General features: G+C 46.9%; 1 protein-coding gene across 3 annotated transcripts in view; it reads right to left on the bottom strand.

The window, feature by feature from the left end:
* The window catches only part of CUBN (cubilin), a 198,656-nt gene that overhangs the window by 134,267 nt on the left and 38,944 nt on the right, over nt 1-25,445 (bottom strand). For all 3 annotated transcript variants that reach the window (XM_083189341.1, XM_083189342.1, XM_083189343.1), the window contains exons 18-22: nt 23,566-23,722; nt 21,512-21,690; nt 15,209-15,374; nt 14,450-14,675; nt 10,088-10,218 (exon numbers count right to left, since the gene is read on the bottom strand). In XM_083189341.1, coding sequence (XP_083045467.1) covers nt 10,088-10,218; nt 14,450-14,675; nt 15,209-15,374; nt 21,512-21,690; nt 23,566-23,722 — 859 coding nt within the window. The remainder of the gene's footprint in view (nt 1-10,087; nt 10,219-14,449; nt 14,676-15,208; nt 15,375-21,511; nt 21,691-23,565; nt 23,723-25,445) is intronic.

Below are 25,445 nucleotides of genomic sequence, written 5' to 3'. Positions count from 1 at the left end.
AACGCCACTGGGGCAGGGACTGATGTGATTGTTCAAATATTCTCTGTAAAGGTGCCCACAGACGCTACAATTGTACTGTGCTATGCGTTTTTGACTGTACAATGGTTCTATACAATTTTTCTTCCAGCTTGCTATGAGATGTGCACTTGGATGCATGTGATGAACCCATGTTTATAATGTTAAATTTCAGATGTAGTCTAAAAAGTACGTGCAGCACGTACTTTTTTAGACATACAATATCGGGCTTATCGCATCGCACAAGCCCATAAACACCATCCAATAATTGTACATAAGATGCAATTTGTGCTTAAAAAGTACAAAACGCATTCGATAATTGATGTGTCTGTGGGCACCTTAAAATGCTGCGGAATATGTATGCGCTATAAAAGAAACTGTAAATAAATAAAAATATGCACCCGAGGATATGGGAGTCAGTGGTGACCTTGCACTTAAGAAGAACTAAGCGCATCCCATAATAAGATATGGTTCTGCCTCACTCTGACATGATCAAGGCATCAGGGCCAATTGCCCCTCTAGGACCCAATTATGTGACCAGCTCCTAATAAAGGATCCGCATTGTTCACAGAATATGTGGAGTGAGAGCCCATATCTTGATTGACAGTCCTAATGCACGACTGGTTATTTTTGGACATATATTAGGTACAGTATAAACAAGAGTGGAACATGCAGTCACAGTAAAGTACACAAAGCAGCTACCGAATGTATTCCGGCACAGCGGTTATTCCCAGATAGTAATAATTAGTTATAATTTGTGCTTGTATGCAATCCCCATCACTCTCGCGTTGCATAAGACCATGGTGTTCTTTTACTGATGGATCCTCCATGCCCTCCTAAGCTCTGGGATAAGCACACGTTCCGGCATATATAAAAAAGTGTTGTATTCACTGCACATTGAGAAGTACTGTACAGTAAATGTACTGGTTAATGTCTGGAAGGACATTGGTTGTAATTTTTTGGCCTGCCAGATATTGTTAATTCCTTGTGACCTTTAAGCCTGTCTGAGATTGTGAGATTGTGCGTGTTTACTGGCTGCCAGGACGCCCTTTGTGTGGGTATAACACAATGATTGTGCATTCAGCTGGCGTCCGTGGCAAGCATGACATTTCATCTCTGCACAATAACTGCAATAAACAAAGTGGATTTCATGCAATTCCTGCCACGTCCAAATTAATTTTGTTACATGAAGGCGCAAAGCTCAGCAGTCAGTGTCAGACTCAGACATAAGGGCCCATCGGGGGAATGCAGTGGTAGGGGCCCATATTTATGGGTGTGACCAGTCTCCAAAGGAGGTATCACCAGCTACCACAAAGAGACCATTAGAGAATGCATGGTCTGGGCCCCTTGATAAATGTTAAACACTGCTAGTGCATGCATGATAATGTACATGGTTAATAACCCTGCGGAAACTACAACATAGTTACTGTATAATTCAAGTGCACAGTCTGGAACCTGATCCCTCGTAGAGTAAGTGAGCTTCTAGGAGCCCGGCCATTCTGGGAGGGTAGGCAAGCCTGGTGAGTATTGACATTGTCAATGTCCAAATACTGCACGTCTGAAAGTATAGAATCTTACTGAGAGTAGAGAACGTCTATTTTTCGATTTTACAGGCAACACTTGTTAATGGGATTGGGTAAAACCTGGAACAGTCCAGACCCCAAAATGCCAGATTGGCTCCCTCAAGCAACCTCTGCTATGCTGGAGCTTGTAGTGCTCCTCCACATCTGGCCGGTGCCCTGCCCAGGTGCGTGTCTGTCACTCTGCTATGCTGGAGCTTGTAGTGCTCCTCCACATCTGGCCGGTGCCCTGCCCAGGTGCGTGTCTGTCACTCTGCTATGCTGGAGCTTGTAGTGCTCCTCCACATCTGGCCGGTGCCCTGCCCAGGTGCGTGTCTGTCACTCTGCTATGCTGGAGCTTGTAGTGCTCTTCCACATCTGGCCGGTGCCCTGCCCAGGTGCGTGTCTGTCACTCTGCTATGCTGGAGCTTGTAGTGCTCCTCCACATCTGGCCGGTGCCCATTCCCAGGTGCGTGTCTGTCACTCTGCTATGCTGGAGCTTGTAGTGCTCCTCCACATCTGGCCGGTGCCCTGCCCAGGTGCGTGTCTGTCACTCTGCTATGCTGGAGCTTGTAGTGCTCCTCCACATCTGGCCGGTGCCCTGCCCAGGTGCGTGTCTGTCACTCTGCTATGCTGGAGCTTGTAGTGCTCCTCCACATCTGGCCGGTGCCCTGCCCAGGTGCGTGTCTGTCACCAGGTAGACGGGGAGGGAGAGATTAGAGCCTACCTGTATGGTCCAGGGATGGAACAATACACGGAACAATCTGGACAATACAAAGGGGTGCCGGACGGGACAGTCATTTACCCGACGTCGGGATCCCAACAGTCAAAACCCCGACACAAGGGGGACTGACGGCCACCAGCTACTCCACGACCCCCATAGAGGGAGAATAGAATAGGTGCCTGCAGCGTGGCGAGTGCAGCGAGCCCGCAAGAGGCTTTGTTGCGCTCACCATGCTGTCTCGGTCCGGCCAGTCAGGATCCCGATGTCATGATAATGACTGTCGGGATCTCGACTGTCGGAACCCTATACCACACCCATACAAAGAGGATGTAATCTCTCCCTCCCCACCTTTTATAGCACATGGAAAAATGACGAAGCAATAACTCTGCTGGACACTGACCATGGGCCAGATGCACTAAGCTTCAAAAGTGATAAAATGAAGAGTGATAAACAGACAGCCAATCAGCTCCTACCTGCCATGTCACAGACTGTGTTTGAAAAATGTCAGGCAGGAGCTGATTGGCTGGCTGTTTATCACTCTCCATTTTATCCCTTTTGAAGCTTAGTACATCTGGCCCATATCTGTAGCCTGCAGGGTAACAATGCATCAATGTTAACAACGCCACCCCCCACCCACACACACGACATTAAGAACACACACTAAAGATATCGCACAGGGTCCTTCTGAGCAATATCCCTTTAAAAACCTGTCTAGTGTGTATGGGGCCTTAGAGGCTTGGGATATGTTTAGGACCCAGGGGCGTAACTACAGTACATATTCATAGGCCCCATAGCAAAAGTTTGTAAGGGCCCCCTATTTAGCAACTGATGGTGATAAATATGTCTGTAAAACATTTTTACTTAAACAGCAAAGATGGGCTCCCTGCAGCTCTGGGCCCCATAGCAGCTGCACCCCTTGCACCTATGGTAGTTACGCCCCCTTGTTAGGACCTTGTCTAATGTAAGGTCCATGAAAGGCTATGATATAGATGAAGTTTGTATTCTAGGTCTCTATAGATAGCTTAGACTCGCATGACAACACCACAGCAGTAATGTGGATGGTTCCCATAGCCCAGGCTGCTGATACATGACTGGCCAGACATTGCATGAGAGGACATCACCGTTCTGTCATTGATCTCCCCGCAGGGGCGGTCAGATGTATATACATAGAATATTAATGTCTTCATGAATGGCAAATGTATGAGAATACTGTACGTGCCCCTAAGGGTGAATGTGAGGAACCAGCACAATGCTGGAAATCAGGTGAAAGGATGACTAGTGCTTGGCGTCAGCTAGCTGTGAACCACCCAGTACACAAACGTTATGTACCAACAGTCCGTGGTGCACCAGTTCTCATGATTTCAGGACCAATTTCATACTGGAAATGACTGGAGATTCATATACTGTAATTGATGATAATACCAGAGGAACAATAACAAGATCTAGAGCCAGTAGATCTAGAGCCAAAACCAAAATGCTTGAGGGTGGTTTTGGCAGACTGATGTGACCCAGTGGAATTACTAGTACTGTACATTATAGAATGATCAATAGCAGCTCTCTGTCCATCTCAGGGGTACATGTACTGAGCTAGGAGTTCTATAGAAGATGGGATGTTGCCCATTAAAACAAATCAGGATCTACTTCTTATTTATTTACATCCTTCTAGAAGATAAGGGCTAGAATATGATCCATAGCCATATCCCCTCTTCTATAGAACTTCCATCTTCGTAAATAACCCCGTCGCTGTTCTTGGCTGTGTCTGTTTCCTGGCAACAAAGGCTCAGTATGCTTATCCCACCAACACCCTCCAGGTGCCCTCTTAGGACACTCTAATGCATACCTCCCAGGGAGGTGGGAAGTGTGCGCTGATTTTTCTGCGGGGCGTGCCCAGTGAAGATAGGGCCTAATTCAGGATTGTTAGCAAAGCAAAAAAACAAATGGGCAAAACCATGTTGCACTGGGTGTGGATCATTTTGTTGACCCGACTTAGGTCGACAGTCATTAGGTAGACACGGTTGGGTCGACAGGCAACTAGGTTGACAGGGTTCTAGGTCGACATGGGTGAAGGTCGACAGGTGTCTAGGTCGACATGGGACAGGGCCGACATGGGTTTAGGTCGACAAATGCGTTAGGTCGATATGGGCTAGGTCGACAGGTCGACCTGGGTTTTTTCACTGTTTTTTTACCCGAATGTCGACACAGTCGATATGGACACAGTTGGAAGTCAACCGCAGCCCCTCGCATCACTCACAATGCTTTGGGCACGGTGCCTCGATGCACTCGGCACACTATTTTATTCTCCCACCACGCCCTAGTGGATGGTAGCGCATGAAATACCGCTTGTCGGCGCATGTCGGCTCAAAAAACAGTGAAAAAAACCATGTCGACCTTGCGATCTGTCGACCTCGTGACCTGTCGACCTAACCCATGTCGATCGAACGCATTTGTCGACCTAAAACCATGTATACCTAGACACCTGTCGACCTTCATCCATGTCGACCTAGAACCCTGTCGACCTTCTGGCCTGTTGACCCAACGGTGTCGACCTAAGTCGAGTCGACAACACGACCGTATCCCATTGCATTGCAGGTGGGGCAGATGTGACTTGTGCAGAAGGAGTGAAATCTATTTTGCAGTGTAAAAAAAGGAGACAGCATTTCATACCTGCCGACTTTTGAAAATTCCTCTCCGGGAGAAGCCCGGAGAGGAGTGAAGGGGGGCTGGACGAGGCTTCGTTTTGGGGGCGTGGCGAGGCTGATGTCACTAAGCCCCGCCCCCAAGACAGACAGCCTCATTAATTTGCAGGTCCGTGGGTGGGAGGAGGGGCTAAAATTACGCAAAGTGACGCGATTTGCGTCATTTAGCCCCACCCCCTCCCCGCGGACCCGCGAAATTCGGAAATTTATACCGTGTGGCTGTGGCTAGAATGCAGGAGACTTGCCCACCTTCCCGGGGGGGGGCCGGGAGGGGGACCCGATTTGCGGGACCCTCCCGGCCATTCCGGGAGGGTAGGCAAGTATGCAGTATTTACCCTGCACAGAAACAATATGCATGTATGCTCCCCCAGGTCCAAATTAAGCCTTGGGGGGGAGGGGCCCTGAGCACTTAAGACAGTGGACCCCGGTGGAAGGTGGTGGTGGGAGGGTTATATAAGATTGTGCATATCTCTCAACAGGACCCATTCCAGGAGAGACAAAGGGGGACATTTACTAAGATGGGAGTTCTATTTCAAATGGGCTGTTGCTATGGGCAACCACTTAGATACTACAGTATCTATTAACTTCTAGAAGGTGCTAAATAAATAGATTCTGATTGGTTGCATAGCAACATCCCATGTAAAATAAAAAACTCCCATCTTAGTAAATTTTCCCCAAAGACTCTCTACTTGGACTTTACTCTTAAAATAGGATTGCACTTACCTGTGTTACCCTATTTATGCAATCATAACTTGAGAAAGAAGCCCAGGTAGATAACATGTTATCCAACCTAGAATAGGGCATGCTGGGATGTATGGATTGTGTATTTTAAATTTAAACCAATGGTGTATATCAGATTTCAAATAATAGTTTAATAATGCCTGGACACCGAGCTATAAGTTACAGGACAAGTATGGAATACATACTTGCCTACATTTGAAAACTAGTTTTAGGGAGATTATAGTTGGTAATATAATTTTGCAAAGTGCCCCATTGAGGGGGCGTGTCATGCTCCACCCAAAGGGTGTGTCTAGTTCCATATATGGAGGGATTGTGAAAAGAGCTGGTGAACGTGGCACCTAGAAGCGTGGGTGTGTAATTTAAATGACTTAGATCCAAATATAGATGAGCCCCAGAGCAGTTAGTAAGAGCTACTATACTTGGTAAAGTGCTGGGGAATGGTGCTGATGGTTCAATGTAAATGTTTCTCTCATTCCTTTTCCCCCCAAAAAATGTAACAGTGTAATGTGGGCTAGGTGACATGAGGGAGATTGTTAGACTAATGAGGGAGAGAGGGAGATTGCTGCATTTTCAGGGTGTATGGGTTCATGATGTAATACAAAACACATCTACAATTAAACATATCTGACTCCCTCTTTATATATTTTTACTCTTTTCTAGAGTTCTTCTTAATGCGCAACATATACTTGTTTTTTTTTATTATTTGGGGCTGGGTAGGTTTGCAAAAACTAACATAATCCACATCCAAAGCATCCTGGACGCCCGCAGGCAGCAGAAACTCTCATTCCTGGCAGCCAGCATCTGCGTCCAATAAATACTGAGATCTGAGGCCCAGAGCCTGCAAAAATGAGAATCAAGTACAATGGTGCTTTATAGGGAGTGTACTGTAGAGGCCAAAATGAAACATCCACACCAGCTTAAGTGGCACCACTGCGGCATTTCCCAGGCATGTTTACTCACTGTAACTTCTTTTTGTTTGTCCCCAGGGTATCCGATCCCTGGGTTGACAACTAACGGTCTACAGTGACTAGGTCGACACCTGTAAATGGTTGACATACCCTAGGTTGACATTGACATGGTCGATACTGCAAAGGTCTTTATGAGTTTTGTAGTTTAGACCGAATTGGTTCATTCTTTACCATCCCAGTGGGCACACAGTTAGATTATAATAGTGCCTGCAGCATGACGGTGCAGTGAGCCATGCGAGGGGACGCAGTTAACCCCTGACCGGGGAGCAGTAGGGCGGGCAGCGGGTGCTGAGCACAGCACTAGCGGGTGGTGAGGAGCAGTGGGGCGGGTGGTGGGTGCTGAGCGCTGCGCTACCGGGCAGTGCTCATATCTTCAGCGGGACGCCAGGACGGGCAGCGGCAGGTATTAGAATTTTAAAATGACCTATCAGATGACTGGCCATGCTCTGATTGGCGGAGAGCTCTCTCAGCCAATCAGCGGCCACCCTGAAAGGAGGCAGCTGATTGACTGAGAGTGCTCTCTCTCAGCCAATCAGAGAACGGCCAGTCACTCACAGGAGAACTGGGTCTGACTTGTCCTTAGGACAAGTTGGCCTAATGTATGGGGGCCTTTACTAGCCAATTTCTTAGGAGCGCACATGTCTAGCATCCAAATTCTTATTCCGTCATATAACGTTGGATGGAAACATAATGTGTATAACAGGGTATGTAATAAATAAAGGCGGAACAGTAACTAAACGCCGGTAATAGGGTAATGTAAAATTACATATTGTGGGGAAAAATCCATGAAAACTGGTTGGAGAGGACAAGATGTGCTGAACCAATCCAAACTTTCAGCACTACCTTGTTCCTGTGCACCCTATGTGTGGCAATATTCTTCTTTTGTTTTCTCTGTATTTATGATAACCTGCACCGAGTTTATGTTAAAAGTACATTTAAAACAAAAGAAATGTAATGTCCACCGGATACAGCAAACAAGCAAACTAACACTGGGATCCTGTCCATGGGACCTTACCCTGAGATCACACCACTATTAGGATGGAGGGTACTTCAGCTAGTACAAAACAAAGTTGTACATAAATCTGAAGCTGGGTACAAACGGGCGTATCAAGCCAGGCTCTCATGCAAGTGAGCATGCTGTGCCCTCCCCACCTCCTAGGTACTTGCCTCACATGCCTAATGGCAAATCCACCACTGATGCCAACACCAGTGCTACTGGTGAGGAGGGATAGTCAGCGTGCAGAGGGCATTGCCATTGAGACCGAATTAAATACATAAGTGGCCCTTATTCAGATCTGATCGCAGTACAAATTTGTTTTCAAAATGGGCAAAACTATGTGCACTGCAGGTGGGGCAGATGTAACATGTGTAGAGAGAGTTAAATTTGGGTGGTGTGTGTTGAAACTGAAATCGAAATTACAGCGTAAATATAATGCAGCCAGTATTTACCCTGCACAGAAACAAAATAACTCACACAAATGTAACTCTCTCTGCACATGTTATACAGTATCTGCCCCACCTGCAGCGTACATTGTTTTGCCCATTTTGAGTACAAATTTGTACTGCGATCAGATCTGAATGAGGGCCAGTGTATGAATCAACCATTCCTTGTGGCAAACAAAAAAAGTGCCAAATGAAGTCCACAGTGTGTCCCATGATGATGCTGAAGCCACAGAACCCTACTTCATACACTTGTATATTATCCATGGAGGCACATAGCATTCTATAATACAGTATACAATACAAATAATCAGGGCAACAGCAAGCCATATACATTCTTTTTGCCACCACCCATCCTTTATTATTATTTTTATACTTGTTTCCTAGCACAGAGCCCACGATTTTGATTGTATTGATCGGGTCGGAAAAATCACGTCGATCGCATCGCATGCCATGCGATCGACGCAATTTTTACATTGGAATCAATATAAAATGTTCCCTGAGACCCAATTTTACATTGATTTCAATGTAAAAAGCCCCAACCCCCCCCCCCCCCATTTTAATAGCAAACCCCCCTGATGGGTGAATGGCCCTCCATTGTTAACGCCACCCCACTATTGACGCCAACTCGAAGCGTAGCGAGCGGCGGAGGTACGCGTCCTCCGACCTTGTCATACCCCCACTATCCACGCTGGCGTGGAGTTGTATTTATATAGTGTGGCGAACGCAGCGAGCTACCGAGCCCGAAGCGTGGCACGCGCACAACTTCACAGGTATACGCGTGTGCTCGCCGCGCTTCGGGCTCGCTGCGCTCGCCACACTATATAAAATCAACTCCACGCCAATGTGGATAGTGGGGGTATCAAAAGGTCGGACGACACGTACCGCCGCCCCACGCGGGCTCGCTGCGCTCGCCATGCTTCGGGTTGTCGTCAATAGTGGGGTGGTGTTAACAATGGGGCATTAACCATACTTTATAACCATATACAATGAGAAATTGGCCATATTGGCCCATTTCCCATTGTTCCCAATGTAAAATCGTGTTGATCGCGTCGATCGCATCGCGGGCCATTATAATGGGCTGCGACCAACGCGATCAATGCTATTTTAACTTTAAAAATCATTTAACATTATTCTCTATGGGAAAATCGTGTTGATCGAGTCGGTCCGCGATGGACTCGATCAACACGATTTTCTCTTTTACCGGCAAATACACTGGTGATTGACAGAAAATCCGGTCGATCGCATGCCTTAAGTACCTTAAACTTAAGGCATGCGATCAACCCGACGGGCGCCGTGCTAGGAAACAAGTACCCATACTACTTTAGAGTTTAGGGTTTTATTGGAATGTTTACAAGGCATGAATACACTATGGCCCAGTTCTTCCTAAACTGTGTGTCTAGGCACCCAGGTGTGCCACAAGACTATTGCAGGGGTGCCTGCGGTTGGTGGCAAAGGACCAAATAAAATGATTTATAGTCAAGGTGACAGGGAAAACCAGGGCTAGTGGCTGCCAACCATAATACACAGGGGCAACTGACCCTAAGGATGACAGGTAGGCACAATTGGTTACCGCAGTGGTTCCCAAACTGTGTGCCGTGGCAGTCTGGGGTGCCTCGGCGCACTTGCAGGGGTACATATGTCGACATGGAAATTGTATACGTGTAACACATTCCCGCTTATGGTTTGCTGCATTTGCCACACTATTATATTACCACTCTATACACACCTGGATAGTAAAGTATGAAAACCCACCTTTTTGGGTGTTATCACCTCCACGTTATCACCACTTTATTACTTCCCCGGGCTTACTACATCTGCCCTGCTGGGGTATTTAATAAGTTGGAACCTAGATCTTCCTCGAGTATGAAACACACCCACTACATGACTTGATAGCAGAGCTCTGGGCCCCCAGCTCTCAGGGAAGGTGATGTAGGGACTTACCAGTGGATGCATTGATGGATACATAGCTGGCAGAGAAGCCCTCCAGAGCTGTGGATGAATCAGTAACAAACAATACAGCCATCCGGTTGTCACTGCTGGTTATTGATGGGGGGATGGACCTTCCACAGTATCTATAAGATATATGTCAGAAGCTGAAATACTTCATATTGCATGTGTGTAATATTAACAGAACATTTCAGTAAACAGAGGACACCCCCACATCTAATGCAATCATAGGCAATTCTATTAATAGAATGAATCAATACCTTTATACCTGGCTGTTATCATAACTTAAAACATTCTTGATTCATGAGTTGTTGCTGAGCAGTAAGTCCCACTATGCATACCTCCCAACTTTGGCACTTCAGCAGTCGGGACGCTGTTGCTGCGCGCTGGAGGCGTGCCGAAATTTTCGGGAGGCGTGGCCTAATTTGGGGGAGTGGCCTATATTTGCGGCTCTTCCGCGAGGCCACGCCCCCATTTTGCCCTATGGGGGTGACCCAGAGGCTCTGTGATCCTCTAGCCATGCCCCCAGCCCCCTGGCTGCGTTTATTCCCCGCTGCTTAGCAGCTGACAGGGGGGACTCCCAACAGCCCCCCCCCACACCGCGGGACACTGCCGCCCGTGGGTGGGACAGCGGGACAGGCCCTGACAATCGGGACTGTCCCGATAAAATCGGGACTGTTGGGAGGTATGCACTATGTTCTGCCAGTCACAGGGACCACAGTATCCTGCCATTCACAGCCAGCTATGGGGATTACCATGTCCTGCCAGTCACAGGGACCACCATGTTCTGTCAACTACAGCCAGCCATGGGAATCACCATGTCCTACAAGGCACTGCCAGCCATGGAGATCACCATGTCCTGCCAGTCACAGGGACCCCAATATCCTGCCATCCACAGGGACATAGTGACTACCAGGTTCAGAATGTTGAGATATTACAACAGACAGAGGCCCGACAGCCTTCACCCTGTCCTGTTCTCGGCCGGCTTGACTGGTAATCAATCCGCAGGCAGGACATTGAATCCCGCTTGCCGAACCCCGAAAAGGGGGCGTGGCCAAGAGAAATGGCCGGAAGCACGACAATCCATGGACGTTCTCGGCAGAACGGGCCCGAATGCTTCTAAAGTCGGGTCCGTTCTGCCAAGATCCCTGTTCAATGCTGTCGGGAAAGACAGCATTGAATAGGGCCCGCCCCTATTTCCCCCCTCACGAATAGTGGGGGGGGGGGGGGATTGAATACCCCCCTGAGACTTGATATGCAATAACACTGGAGGGACAGCAGGTGGAGCTGTCATGTATGTGTTTTAGTGTCTCTGATGTTATATTGCACTTGTTTGTTCCTGTGTGTGTGAAGGTGACATGAAGGAGAGATGGAGCATGCAGTCATTGCAGTAGTTGCTGCTCATATACAGTTATCCTGTTCTGATTCACATTTTATATTATGATTGACTCTATTTTCATAATTTAAACAAGGTATACCACAGATTTCCAGTGTGTGCCTAGTGATTGAAGCATAAATCCAGAGGTGATCCTGACTGCGTGGTTAAAGAACTCTGGGGTAAATGTATAAAGCAGTGATAAGGGAGGAGAAGTGATAAAGTGCCTGGTCTTTATCGCAAGCCAATCAGCTCCTAACTGTTCCTTTTTAAACCCAGAAAGGTGTATTCTGTTACCTTGGTAGCAGAAAAATGGGCGCTGGTGTGGGATGTTTAAGCCAAAGCAGCTACCGTAAGGAGAGAGCCACTCCTTAAAAAGTTGGCAAGATAAGAAAAAGAAAAAGCTAGCGCTACTATACCAATGAGCCTTCAAACAAAAACATTTATTGATAAGACATACGTGAAATGTGCATATTGCAAAAAATTGTTAAAAACAACGGGGGGCCACTGACATCGGCAAGTGATTCACTAAATGATCATACGTTCCTAGTGGTATCGCCTATAGGGCTATAGGGGAAGTTCCTAGTATGTAACAGTCTTTGTGGATTTCTTTGATAAAGGCATAATTACCAAACAATGGGGTCGATTTATTAACATTGATCAGGGGAATATGCGCTATCCCCTTTATGGCAGGGGATACCGCTTCCCCTGATCTATGACACCTGCTGAGTGGCGGTGTGGGGCAGGAGGCATAGTGCAGGGATGATATTTTGGTACTTGTTTCCTAGCACGGCGCCACAGATTTTGATTGTAAGCATCGGGTTGGAAAAATCGCGTCGATCGCATCGCATGCTAACCAAAATCGCATGCGATGCGATCGACCCGATTTTTACATTGGAATCAATGTGAAATGGTCCCTGAGACCATATTTTGCATTGATTTTAATGTAAAATGCCCCAAAACACCCCATTTTCATAGAAAACCCCCCTGATGTTTCAAATGCCCCCCATTGTTAACGCCACCCCGGTATTGACGCCAACCCGAAGCGTGGTGAGTGCAGCGAGCCCGCGAGGGGCGGCGGTACGCATCCTCCGACCTTTTCATACCCCTACTATCCACGTTGGCGTGGAGTTAAGAATAGAAAGTGTGGCGAGCGCAGCGAGGGGACGCGGATACCTTCACACGCTTCGGGCTTGGTGGTTCGCCACACTTTCTATTCTCAACTCCGCGCCAACGTGGATAGTAGGGGTATAAAAAGGTTGGAGGACGCGTACCGCCGCCCCTCGCGGGCTCGCTGCGCTTCGGGTTGGCGTCAATACCGAGGTGGCGTTAAAATTGGGGGGGCATTAACCATACTTTTTACACATATTCAATGTGAAATGGGCCATATTGGCCCATTTCACATTGTCACCTATGTAAAATCGGGTTGATCGCATCGCGGGCCATTATAATGGCCCGTGACCGATTTTCACTTTAAAATTAATTTAACATTGTTCCCTATGGGAAAATCGCATTGATTGCGTCGTCGCATCGCGGCACCTTATTAGGGGCCGCGATGGACGCGATCAACGTGATTTTCACTTTTACCGGCAATTGAGCCAGTTAAAGTCAGAAAATCGGGTCCATCGCGTCCATCGCATGCCTTAAGTACCTTAACTTAAGGCATGCGATCAACCCCGACGGGCGCCGTGCTAGGAAACAAGTACCGATATTTTTTACTGCGCGTCTGCCTCCTGCCTAATTTATGAATGGTCAGCATCGCAGGTGGCGATGCCCTATGCCCACAGCAGGGACAGCGCTGTCCCTGCTGCTGGCTATGTGCTGCGCTGGGGATTTCGCGCGAGTAGCGAGATCCCGCACATGCGCAGTGAGCCGGCCGGGGGAAAGGAGACAGTGCATCAGTATTGACTGATGCGCTGTCTCCAGGAGGGGACATCTCCGGAGGGGGGGGGGGGGGGGTAGCGCTCCCCCGCTTCGGCGGGCAAGATGTTAATACACCTTGTCGGTCTCCCCTCCTGCTTCGCCTCGCTAATGAGGCGAAGCAGGAAGTGTTATAGCAGCAGTTTAGCGCCGCTATAATAAATCTACCCCAATGTCCTACAGGAGAATTGATCCACTTTTAGGAAAGCATAGCAGCTGTATCCTCCTGGGCGATGTTGCGAAAGAACAGAGTTCCACTTGATGGAGAAAAGCTGTGGCTGGATCCCACAAGCCGACTGGTCCGGATGATAAAAGGCAAAGTGCTGTGCAGATGAGGCAGTGGCAAAGTGGCTGGCCTGCAGAACTAACGCGTTTCCCTGTCTGCAGGACAGCTTTTTCAAAGGTCATTTTTTTAAACCCAGCTTATAACTTAACAGTCAGGAGCTGAATGGCCGGTGATAAAGTACCAGGCACTTTATCACTTCTCCTACCTTATCACTGCTTCATACATCTACCCCTCTATACCAACACTGTCAGCCACAGGGACCACCATATCCTGCCAGCACAGGGATTGCCGTATTTGCAGAGCCAAAGGAACCACCATGTCCTGCCAGTCTCAGGGACCATCATATTCTGCCAACCTCAGAGACCACCATGTCCCACCAGTCACAGAAGCCACCATATCCTTCCATCCACAGTGACTAACCTGTCCTGCCAGCAATGGGGACCAATATATGCAGCATAAGATCCACATTTTCTGAAAGCCACAGTGATTACCATGAACTAGCAGCCAAAGGGACCACCATCTCCTACCAATCACAGCCAGCCATGGGGACCACCAAGTCCTGGCAGTCACAAGGGCCCCAATATCCTGGCAACCACAGCCACTAATATGTCTTGCCAGCCACAGTGGCCACCATATTCTGCCAGCACAGGGACCACATGTGCTTAAAGGCAACGAGGGATGACCATGTTTCCACATTTCCATTGACTCAATATGGCCAAGTAAACAAACGTCATGCTCCTTAATATTTATACAGGGAAGAAACACACAAGATTACCTTCCAATTGTGTTTCCTGTTGTATCTGTTGCATTATCGTATATTTCCAAATAATCATATCGGCACACAAAGGTTTCCTCCAGATTAAATGCTGTGAAGGTGAGGCGTATTAGATTCCCTGGCTGGACAGAGATAAACCACGTACAGCGGATGCCATGAGGGTATATGCTGGGGTAACCTGGGCTTGTAATGGTGCCCTCAGGGCTGGTAAGTGTTCCTCCACAGCCTAGCAAACGACACAGAAAATATCCCGAATCACATTTTTAAATATGAATCGCTCAAGTACACAGTACTTAAGTTAGGTGAAGTGATAAAGTGTCTGGTCTTTATCACCAGCCAATCAGCTCCTACAGTACCTGTCATTTTTCAAACCAAGCCTGTAACTTCACAGTTGGGATCTGATTGGCCGGTGATAAAGTACAAAACACATTATCACTTCACCAAGCTTAATAAATCTGCCCCTTACTCTCTTGCATACTCTTCATACATAACACCCCATTCATAACACCCCATATATTCCAGATTTAAAACATAGGAAATAATTATGCCACATTTAGATCCACGCTGATGCTTATTTACAGGGAGACCAAACCCCTTTTACCACAGGCCACAACAACCTAATTTTAAACAGTCTGGTAATTCAAGAGTATTAGTAGGTATGCTTTTACTGAAATATAATATATGGAATAAAACATCAAGTTTTCAACACTAAGAACAGCAATCTACAATAGAAAGTATACTATTCCAATAAAAAGTCACCTTCAATCAGAGATCTATATGTAGCTGAGAAACCACGATTCGTGGCGGAGGCATCAGTAACAAACTTGACATAGAGACTTTTCTGTGTGGAATAAGCAGGTGGCGGCACCTCTGGACCACAGTATTTTCCAATGAGAGGAGATTCTCTGGAAGGGCCATCTCTCAACTGCAAAAAGAAAATATATGAATTAAGTGCCGAATTGGCCACTGAACATTGTAGGCAGAGCGGAGGGTAAAATCCTGGATCATACATTGCTGACATCGCTGTTTCTAAGCTGCCTTCAAAACCTGAAGACTTTGTTTATGAGCTTCTAAACTTGGCCATGCATCCACAATGGCGCAATGGAACTGTTCAAAAACAGAATGGAAAAGCAATGCACATAAACCATTCAATCTGCCAAAACAATTCAGTTGATGAGCAATCTCAGGGGACTGTGTCTGCCCCCTCTCCCATGTCTTTCCCATTTTGTGGGTCTATTCTGAAAGCCATTGTTCAGCAACAAAATACTCTTAACCAATCAGGTAAGCATAACATAAAATTGTATGACATTCATTTTGTTTACCATGTTTTCATAAATGCCCCTTTCATTTCAGCTATAAGCACCAGTCATATTTATGCACATATATATGAGGTTAATGATGTACACAGCCGGTGGTGGTGGGGAGTCCGCACAGTGGTGATGCAGGGTCTCTGCATATTCCATGCGGTCTGGCTGCCCACATGAAATCTGCTGAAAATGACTGACCAAAAATGTCCGCCACCTGAAGGAAAAGATGCAAAAGGTCTGGACTGGACCTCTAGCATCTGTCAGGGGAACACTGTACGTACAGTGCTACAAGAAATTCCTGGATTCCGGGAGCACTGTGGCGATTTTAATACTAAATACCTGGCAACGATCATGTAACCCATAGTAATGAGCAAGAGACCCCTGGCAACTAGCATTTAGGCACGGTGATCTCTGTGGTGGGCCCTCTGTGCTGCGATATTTGCCGTTGAGGGTGCTGTGCTGTGTGGATGTATCCCCTCGCTGACTGGTAGGCGTAGTCGTTGTGCCCTCCTCGGTGCCTGGCTCTGCCGCTTGCTGACCTACATGGATCCCTCCCAGCTGTTTCTTGTTATTTGGCACGCGTGTTCCAGCATCTGTGGTGTGTCAGCGGCCATCTTGGACTCTCCTGTCTAAGTGTCCCTGCACAGCGTGCAAGGTGTGTCTGGAGCTGTGGATTAAACTGTTCCTTTCTGGTCTCTTGTAGCCTCCAGCCTGATACTTGGTCGTCTGCGTCCCTCCTGCCGCTTGATTCCTCTGGGTACTCAGCGGGTTCCTGCCTTCATTATGGAAGTTTCACAACTCCTTAAAGTTTTTCAGGCCTAGACTCAGAGACTCCTTCATGCACTTGAGGTGGTTCATCTGGATGTCATGAGGATGGTGTTGTCATGTCTGCCTGCTGTGGTCAGGCCGATCCTCTACATCCTGGAGTTGAACAGTTGGATACACCTTCCATTCTCTGCACCGTTGTGGACAGTGATGCCAGAGAGGATATTGTGCTATTATTATTCCCGCAATTCCCACAGGCTTATATAAGGATAGCTTTTTTCCTACATGCACCCCTTTGACATCCAAAGTTGATGCTGAGGATACTATATCTCCCTGTGAAAACCTTACAATCCTGTGCCTATATATAACATGAGCCTGTATCTCTATATACTGTCCAGACTGCAGGTATCTTGTCATTATACAGTATGTCTAAATACCATGGTACTACCTCACCCTTTCCAATGTCTCTACTCCTACTCACGCTGGATACTCTGGACTTTCTCCATTCTGCTAGTGCCGAATATTTTGGTATCCATTTTGGAGTTCTTCGGGATGGGAATAGTACTGTATTTATACTAGAGATGTGCAGGTTCGGATTTACCCGGATTTTCTTATTGGCTATCGGCTGTCACATGTTTTGACTCCAAATTATGTGACAACCGATAGACAATAAGATCCCGTTTTGACTTCTGGGTAAATCCGAACCTGCACATCTCTAATGTATACCCTTTCAATTTATTTAAAGCTGGCCAGACTGATGCTCCAATTTACTTTGCTGCTGGTGACGCCTTTCAAACGCATTTCTACATTCTCCATTTTATTTCACTGTTGCTGGAAGTTAATATATCCCGTTGTTTTTTTTTTTTTAATGACGCTGAATATACTATAGACCTGCTCTACATATTTCTAGTGGGAGAGCCAGTTACACCCTAGTTAGTGGTCATTAGTTATTTGTTTCTCTAGGTGGGTGGGGGATGGGGCGCTTAAGTTAGTTAGTCTGATCTCAGTGGCCCCCTGCCCGCCATGCACAGGATTTTTTTTAAGTAAAAGAAAATGCTGCCGAGGAAGGCAGTGTAATGGAGTCCCCTTGGGTGCCGCCTACCCGATTTCCATTGGCTGCAGGCAGGGCAGAGGAGTGGATCCAGCGCGGCTGAGGGAGGACGAGGCACGTCTGGTCACGAGCTGGGGAGTTGGGACCCGGCAAAGCTGCGGGAGGAGGAGACGCAGCTGGCGGGAGCAGGGGACCCGGCACTGGAACTGCAGGAGGAGGAGGCACAGCTGGCGGAGGGGACCGGCGAAACTGCAGGAGGAGGCATGGATGGTGGAAGCAGGTGACCCGTCAAAGCTGCAGGATGAGGAGGTACATCTGGCGGGAGCAGGGGACTTGGCAAAGCTGCAGGCATTACTGGGGGGCATTGTGTGTGGGGCATTACTGGGGGCATTGTGTGTGAGGGGCACTGCTGGGGCATTGTGAGTGAGGGGCACTGCTGGGGCATTGTGTGTGAGGGGCACTGCTGGGGCATTGTGTGAGGGGCACTGCTGGGGCATTGTGTGAGGGGCACTGCTGAAGCATTGTGTGAGGGGCACTGCTGGGGCATTGTGTGTGAGGGGCACTGCTGGGGAATTGTGTGTGAGGGGCACTGCTGGGGCATTGTGTGAGGGGCACTGCTGGGGCATTGTGTGAGGGGCACTGCTGGGGCATCATATGTATAAGCAGGAGTACTGCTGGCATTATGGTCTGTGGCATAATGGGCATCAGTGTGGGGCATAATGTGCAATGGGCATAATTTTGTGTGGATTAATGTGTAATGGGCATCACGGTGTGGCATAATGTGTAATGGGCATTATGTTGTATGACATAATGTACAACAGGTATTACGGTGTGTGGCATAATGTCTAATGGACATTATGGTGTGATGCACAATGTGTAATGGGCATTACGGATAAACAGTGTAACAGTGTATATTGATTTAAGTAGCCTTTCATTGTTTGGGTTTGATCTGTGAGGCATACTATTTCACTGTGTGGGCCTTCATGTTTATATGTCATTGTGCAGCCTTCAGTCAACTTAAGCGTGTGAGGACAACGACCATTCCTGCGGTAACCAATGTCTGGTCATGCAGGTTGCAAAAGAGGTGTCAGGTAATTGTTTTCCTGCTAGTTCACACTCAGTGGCGTAGATACTGTAAGGCAGCCCCCGCTGCTGCTTGGAGGAGCAGGGGCTGCGTGGGCGCCGGGTGCTGGCACACTGAGTGAGTGTGACAGTGTGTGTATGTCAGTCTAAAAAAACCCTTCCCCCCCACTCACGATCGTGGCTGCTGGCAGAAGCTGTTCCGACTGCTACTGCTCCTGTAGCTGCTGTAGCCGGAGCTAACAAAAATGGCTGCCCCCATAGGGCTACAAAAAGATGGCCGCCGTCCTCCAATCAGCAGCCATTTCATAGAAACACTAGAGCCGGGTAGAGAGAGGAAAAGGGGGCGGGGCCTAACGGAGGAGTGCTGCTCTGTGCTGGCCAGAGGAGCTGAAGGATGAAGTTTTGATGAACCCCAGGAGCCTGAGGCTGGGATGAGAGGCACAAAGGTCAGGGGTGAAGATACTCCAGAGAGCAGAAGACCCTGCTGCATGCCTACTACTTTAATCAGGTAAGTGTCTTGGGGGAGGGGAGAGCTTATCTATCTATCTATACATCTATCTATCTATCTATCTATCTATCTATCTATCTATCTATATCACAATATATGTGTCAGTGTGACATATAAAAGCTTTGCTGGTGTGGGGTGTCATTTTGCTTAGAATATGTTTAGACTATGGGCGGAATTCAGGATACATACAGATGGTCGGCAGTTGGGATGCCGGCGGTCAGAATACTGACACCAGCATCCCAAAGGAGGGAATCCTGTCCCCACAGCCTAATTCTTCCCCTAACCCCTGTACATGCTACCTAAACCTAACCCCCCACCCCTGCCTGGGCATCCTAAATTTAAGTGCCCCCTTCTATGTGTCTAGTCCTAACCCTCCCAAATACGGCCTAACCCCTGTACCTCACCACCTAAACCTAACTCTCCCTGCCCAGCATCTGTCCCCCTCTCACTGCCCATTATCTGTCCCCCATCCCTCTCTGCCCAGGATCTGTCCTCCTCTTCTTGCCGGTTATCTGTCTCCAATCCCCCTCTGTCCAGCACCTGTCCCCGCCTTCCCAGCATCTGTCTCCTCCCCACCCTCTGCCCATATCTGCACCACTCTCTCTCCACACATACTGTATGTACCACCCTCTCCCTGCCCAGCATCTATCATCCTCTCCCTGCCCAGCATCTATCCCCCTCTCCCTGCCCACCATCTCTCCCCCCTCTCTCACCATATTTCCCCCCTCTCTCTGTCAGGGGAGCTCAGTTGGCACAGTGCCTGTAACCCATGGCAATGAGCATGGAAGCCCCCGCCAACGAGCATATAGGTAAAAAAATGTAATTAATATATTGCAGGGGGGGGGGGGGGGGCACTAGAAACTTTTTTGGCAGGGGGGCGCAAAATTTCTAGTTACGCCACTGTTCACACTCGTTATAATTAGACCACTCCCCTTATAATTAGGTCACACCTGTTTTTGGGAGCGTGCAATTTATTCAATATCAAATTATATATGGGGGGGGGGCATATATTTTACTGTTTGCACTGGAACCCAAATTGGCTGCTGATAACTATTAGGGTGTGTGTGTGTGTGTGTGTGTGTGTGGGGGGGGGGGGGTTATGTGCTGAATATGGGTGGCTGTGCCAACTATCTATGAAGGACTGTGCTGACGTTATACGATGTGATTCTATGGGGCTGTCCGAAATTCCGTAGGCGATTTTAGTGGCCTTCGGGCTTCACTGGATTTTTTTAGGTGGCCCACGCTGTCTTAAAGGTTGAAGACCCCTGGTCTAGATAGTGGGGTAGGGGTAAGATGCAGGGGAGCCGAGAGAGGGGGGGAGAGGGTACTAATTACCCGGGCCCAGGCTTGCTGAAGGGGCCCCGCAGGGGCCCTGGTCTGACCCCTCCCTTTCCCCTCCATCCCTCCCGGGTAGCAACAGTAGCACACACTTCTACAGCATGTGCTGTGCTGAAGGCAGGCTCAGCATGAGTGTCTCACTGACAGCGTGAGAGGTCATGCTGAGCCTGCAGTCAGCACAGCACATGCTGTAGGTGTGTGCTGCTTCTGAGATTACAGTTTTTAGAGTTTTCTTTCACCCTCCTCTAAACATTTTGGGGGTGTGGCCTAAGTGTGGGAGGTTCCCACAACACACACACTTAGGCCACGCCCCCAACATTTTACCGGGGCCCGGCATTCCTCTCGGCTGCCCTGGTAAGATGTTCTGGGATCAAGGTATGCCTGAGTTGGGGTGGGGGTTATGGGAAGGTTTGTTTTTGGTAGTCTAGTTTAGGTTTATTTTATTTTTATCTATATTTTTTAATATCCTTTATTTTTTACTGATAGCCAGGTGGATAATAGTACTCTCCAATGTTAGTGACCCTTAATTGGGCAAGTAGATTTCCTGTGCTAAATTAGATGTTATTAGATATGTGGTATGTGATATGTCATTATCTGCGTCTGTTCACCTCTCCTTGGATATACCCAAATGATGCCTTCGGGTAGTTGATTAGTTATTCCAAGAAGCAGGGGGTAGTATATACATATCCGGTGCCCCCCTATACTTTATTTATATTTATACTTACATGCTTTTACAAATATTGGATTGAACATATCCTGTACTCCTTCAACCTGTCTACTATACACTGAAGAACTTTTTCTTTTGTTTTCATTTTGTTTCTATTGTCTTTGTATGTATGGCCAAATATCTATAAAACTATTGAATAAAACAAATAAAAAACACACAAATGAAATGGAATCTCTGGAGTTCTGGAGATCTAACGTTTGTGGTCTGCTGATTGCTATGGGGAATCCAGTGATTGAGTAAGATCTACTGCTCAGCTGTTCCCGCAGGAATCCACTTTCCTTACCTCTACATAATTAGAGCCACAGGCTGTACCTATCAGGATGTTAAATGCGTCAAAATTAAACAGAACCACGTTTCCTTCTGGCTGAGTAATAGTCCACTCACAGGCCCTCTCCCGATAGTATGCATTGGGGTAATGAGGGGTATGGATGATTCCGTTTCCAGACAGTGTACCCCCACATGCTGTAGAAAAACAGACCATACATATATAAATAAGTAATTAAGTATACATGACAATACAATAGGGTTGATTTCATTAGAAGCGACTCACTTGCGGCTATATGACGCACTTGTGGTACTGCCACACACAGAGATTTTTGGGGCAGATGTATTAAGCCTGGAGAAGAGATAAAATTGAAGGTGATAACGCACCAGCCAACAAGCTCACAACTGTCATTTTTTAAACCCAGTCTGTAACTTGACAGTTAGGTGCTGATTGGCTGCTGCATTATCACCTTCAATTTTATCTCTTGAGTAAATCTGAGAAACGGTTTATAATGACAGACCAGTTTTCTTACAGTCGGCACATTCTACATGGAGAATGCCCAATTTCCAATTATGGCTGTTTTCTTTACAGAATCCTATTACAGTTAAAAAAAAATATGTGCCAGAACAATGAGCTTTTTCTCTTTCTTCATGAATACAATGACAGCTGCTATTTGTAAAATATTAGGTCACATGTTCTGCATTTTACATAAAAGCGCGCAAAGTAAGCTACATTTTTATTATGTGAACATTGGGGGTTATTCAGACGTGATCTCACGGCTGCCAATTCTCAAGCCGTGTGATGATCGATAGACTGCGCATGTGTACAACCCATGGTGCAAATGCGCGAGGCTGTTCTGCTAATTTGTTTCTCTCTGACCGTACACAAGTTTATTGACAGGAAGCTGGCCGGCATTTGGGGGTGGCAACCGGACATTTTCTAGGAGTGTCAGGGAAAATGCAGGCGGGCCTAGACGCTTGAGGGGAAATCGTGTGACGTCATCTCCGCCCCGATCCGATTGTTTCTAACTCAGCCACTGAGTATATCCAGGCTATAGAGAGACTGCACACACTGGAAAAACCATTCAATGGGGAGCCGCTTGCAAATCACCGATCCAGGTAATTTTCTGGCAAGCCCTGCTTAGCAATTTTCAGGCTTCTACGGGGTGGGATTACACTGTGGCGGGGCAGCGATCAGGTGTGAATAACCCCCATTTTCCTGTTTTGTACTTGAACCGTCTGGAGCATGTATTTTTCCTTTTTAAATGCGGTCTCAGTCGGGCCTTCCTACCTCCATGTCTGTCTGTCATGTCCAGTTATGGTCTATCACTGTAGTTTATGATTGTAAAACTCAACGGAATATACTGCACCATATAGGAAACTATTAATAAAGAAATACAGGTTGAGTATCCCTTATCCAAAATGCTCGGGACCAGGAGAATTTTGGATAACGGATTATTCCGTATTTCGGAATATTTTAATATTTCAATGATGTATTTTGAAGTATCTTGCATTTATGCTGTATAAACACATAATATACACACAAATATATTTTATTACCACATAAAATACACACAAATATATTTTAATTGTTCAAAAAACAAGGTTTCAAAACGTGAAACAAAATGTGTGTACTATCTCAGCACTGAATTTGAATGCCAAGCAATCATTGTCTTTCACATATATAGTGCCAGTTACATATCATGTCCCCAGTGATGCTGTTACAAATGTCCCCAGTGAGTTTTTAGCAAAAAAAATATTTTTTTTTCACTTTCTGGAATGTCCGTATTTCGGAATAATTCGGATAACGGATATTCGGATACGGGATACTCGACCTGTAATAGCATAACGTTTTGTGGTATATTTATGATGATGCAGCCTTTTTGTTTATTCAGTGTGATGTCATCACTTGGTGATGTCACTACCTGCTAGTAAGTATATAGAACGCATTTCAATGGATATAAGCCCACACTATTATTTGTATTTATATAACAAATGTGAGCGACGCTGGCATATTTAGCTATTTTGCACATCTTTCACAAAACACCAACTATAAAGAAATTGGATTCTTACCAACTTGGTAGAAGGCCCGGAAACTGGCTTCTGTAGCGGAAGCATCAGACTTGAATTTTATCCATAGTGTGTTGGAACTTGATGTGAATGGGGCTGGTATTGTGCTATTACAGTATCTTCCAATCAAAGGCGCAGTCTCTGTAGCTCCATCTCTAATCTACTTACGATAACAATGTCATTAATGCCACATTATAGACAGGTATAAACATGTAATATTTCATTGTCATTTGTGATTTTATTCTGATTATTTTTTAGAGAGTACACAATTTTCCCTAAATGGTATTTAGAGACCATTCCTTCTCCTGCCAGAAGAGTCCAGCAGTTTACTTAATTTTCCCTATTGTTGTACAGTTTGTCCATAGTAGAGGGAGAGATACTAACAGGATGAAGAGGAGGATTAGGGTGAAAGGAAGGAGAATAGAGGAAGAAAAGGATCGAAAGAATAGGAAAAGGAGTAGGAGTAGAAAAGAGGAGTAAGTGGATGGAAAGCAAAGGAGGATTAGCAGAGGACCAGAGACGTAAAAGGATGGAAAGAAGAGGAGGAGTTGGAGAGGACCAGATGAGTTAGAGGATAGAAAGAAGAGCAGGAGTTGGAAAGGCACAGAGGAGTAAGATGATAGAAAGAAGAGGAGGAGTTGGAGAGGACCAGAGGAGTAAAAGGATAGAAAGAAGAGGAGTTGGAGAGGACCAGAGGAGTAAGAGGATAGATAGAAAGAAGAGGAGGAGTTGGAGAGGACCAGAGGAGTAAGGATAGATAGAAAGAAGAGGAGGAGTTGGAGTGGACCAGAGGAGTAAGAGGATAGAAAGAAGAGGAGGAGTTGGAGAGGACCAGAGGAGTAAGGATAGATAGAAAGAAGAGGAGGAGTTGGAGAGGACCAGAGGAGTAAGAGGATAGAAAGAAGAGGAGGAGCTGGAGAGGACCAGAGGAGTAAGAGGATAGAAAGAAGAGGAGTGGTTGGAGAGGACCAGAGGAGTAAGAGGATAGAAAGAAGAGGAGGAGTTGAAGAGGACCAGAGGAGTAAGAGGATAGAAAGAAGATAAGTGGTTGGAGAGGACCAGAGGAGTAAGAGGATAGAAAGAAGAGGAGGAGTTGGAGAGGACCAGAGGAGTAAGAGGATAGATAGAAAGAAGAGGAGGAGTTGGAGTGGACCAGAGGAGTAAGATGATAGAAAGAAGAGGAGGAGTTGGAGTGGACCAGAGGAGTAAGATGATAGAAAGAAGAGCAGGAGTTGGAAAGGACCAGAGGAGTAAAAGGATAGAAAGAAGAGGAGTTGGAGAGGACCAGAGGAGTGAGAGGATAGAAAGAAGAGGAGTGGTTGGAGAGGACCAGAGGAGTAAGAGGATAGATAGAAAGAAGAGGAGGAGTTGGAGTGGACCAGAGGAGTAAGATGATAGATAGAAAGAAGAGGAGGAGTTGGAGAGGACCAGAGGAGTAAAAGGATAGAAAGAAGAGGAGTTGGAGAGGACCAGAGGAGTAAGAGGATAGAAAGAAGAGGAGTGGTTGGAGAGGACCAGAGGAGTAAGAGGATAGAAAGAAGAGGAGGAGTTGGAGAGGAACAGAGGAGTAATAGGATAGATAGAAGAGGAGTGGTTGGAGAGGACCAGAGGAGTAAGAGGATAGATAGAAAGAAGAGGAGGAGTTGGAGAGGACCAGAGGAGTAAGAGGATAGATAGAAGAGGAGGAGTTGGAGAGGACCAGAGGAGTAAGAGGATAGATAGAAGAGGAGGAGTTGGAGAGGACCAGAGGAGTAAAAGGATAGATAGAAAGAAGAGGAGGAGTTGGAGATGACCAGAGGAGTAAGAGGATAGAAAGAAGAGGAGGAGTTGGAGAGGACCAGAGGAGTAAGGATAGATAGAAAGAAGTGGAGGAGTTGGAGTGG

Source organism: Crinia signifera, chromosome 5 (genome assembly GCF_055691185.1).
Source record: "Crinia signifera chromosome 5, ASM5569118v1, whole genome shotgun sequence".
NCBI lineage: Eukaryota > Metazoa > Chordata > Amphibia > Anura > Myobatrachidae > Crinia > Crinia signifera.
Note: the sequence above shows the minus strand (reverse complement) of the source record. Positions and strands in the feature narration are given on the sequence as shown.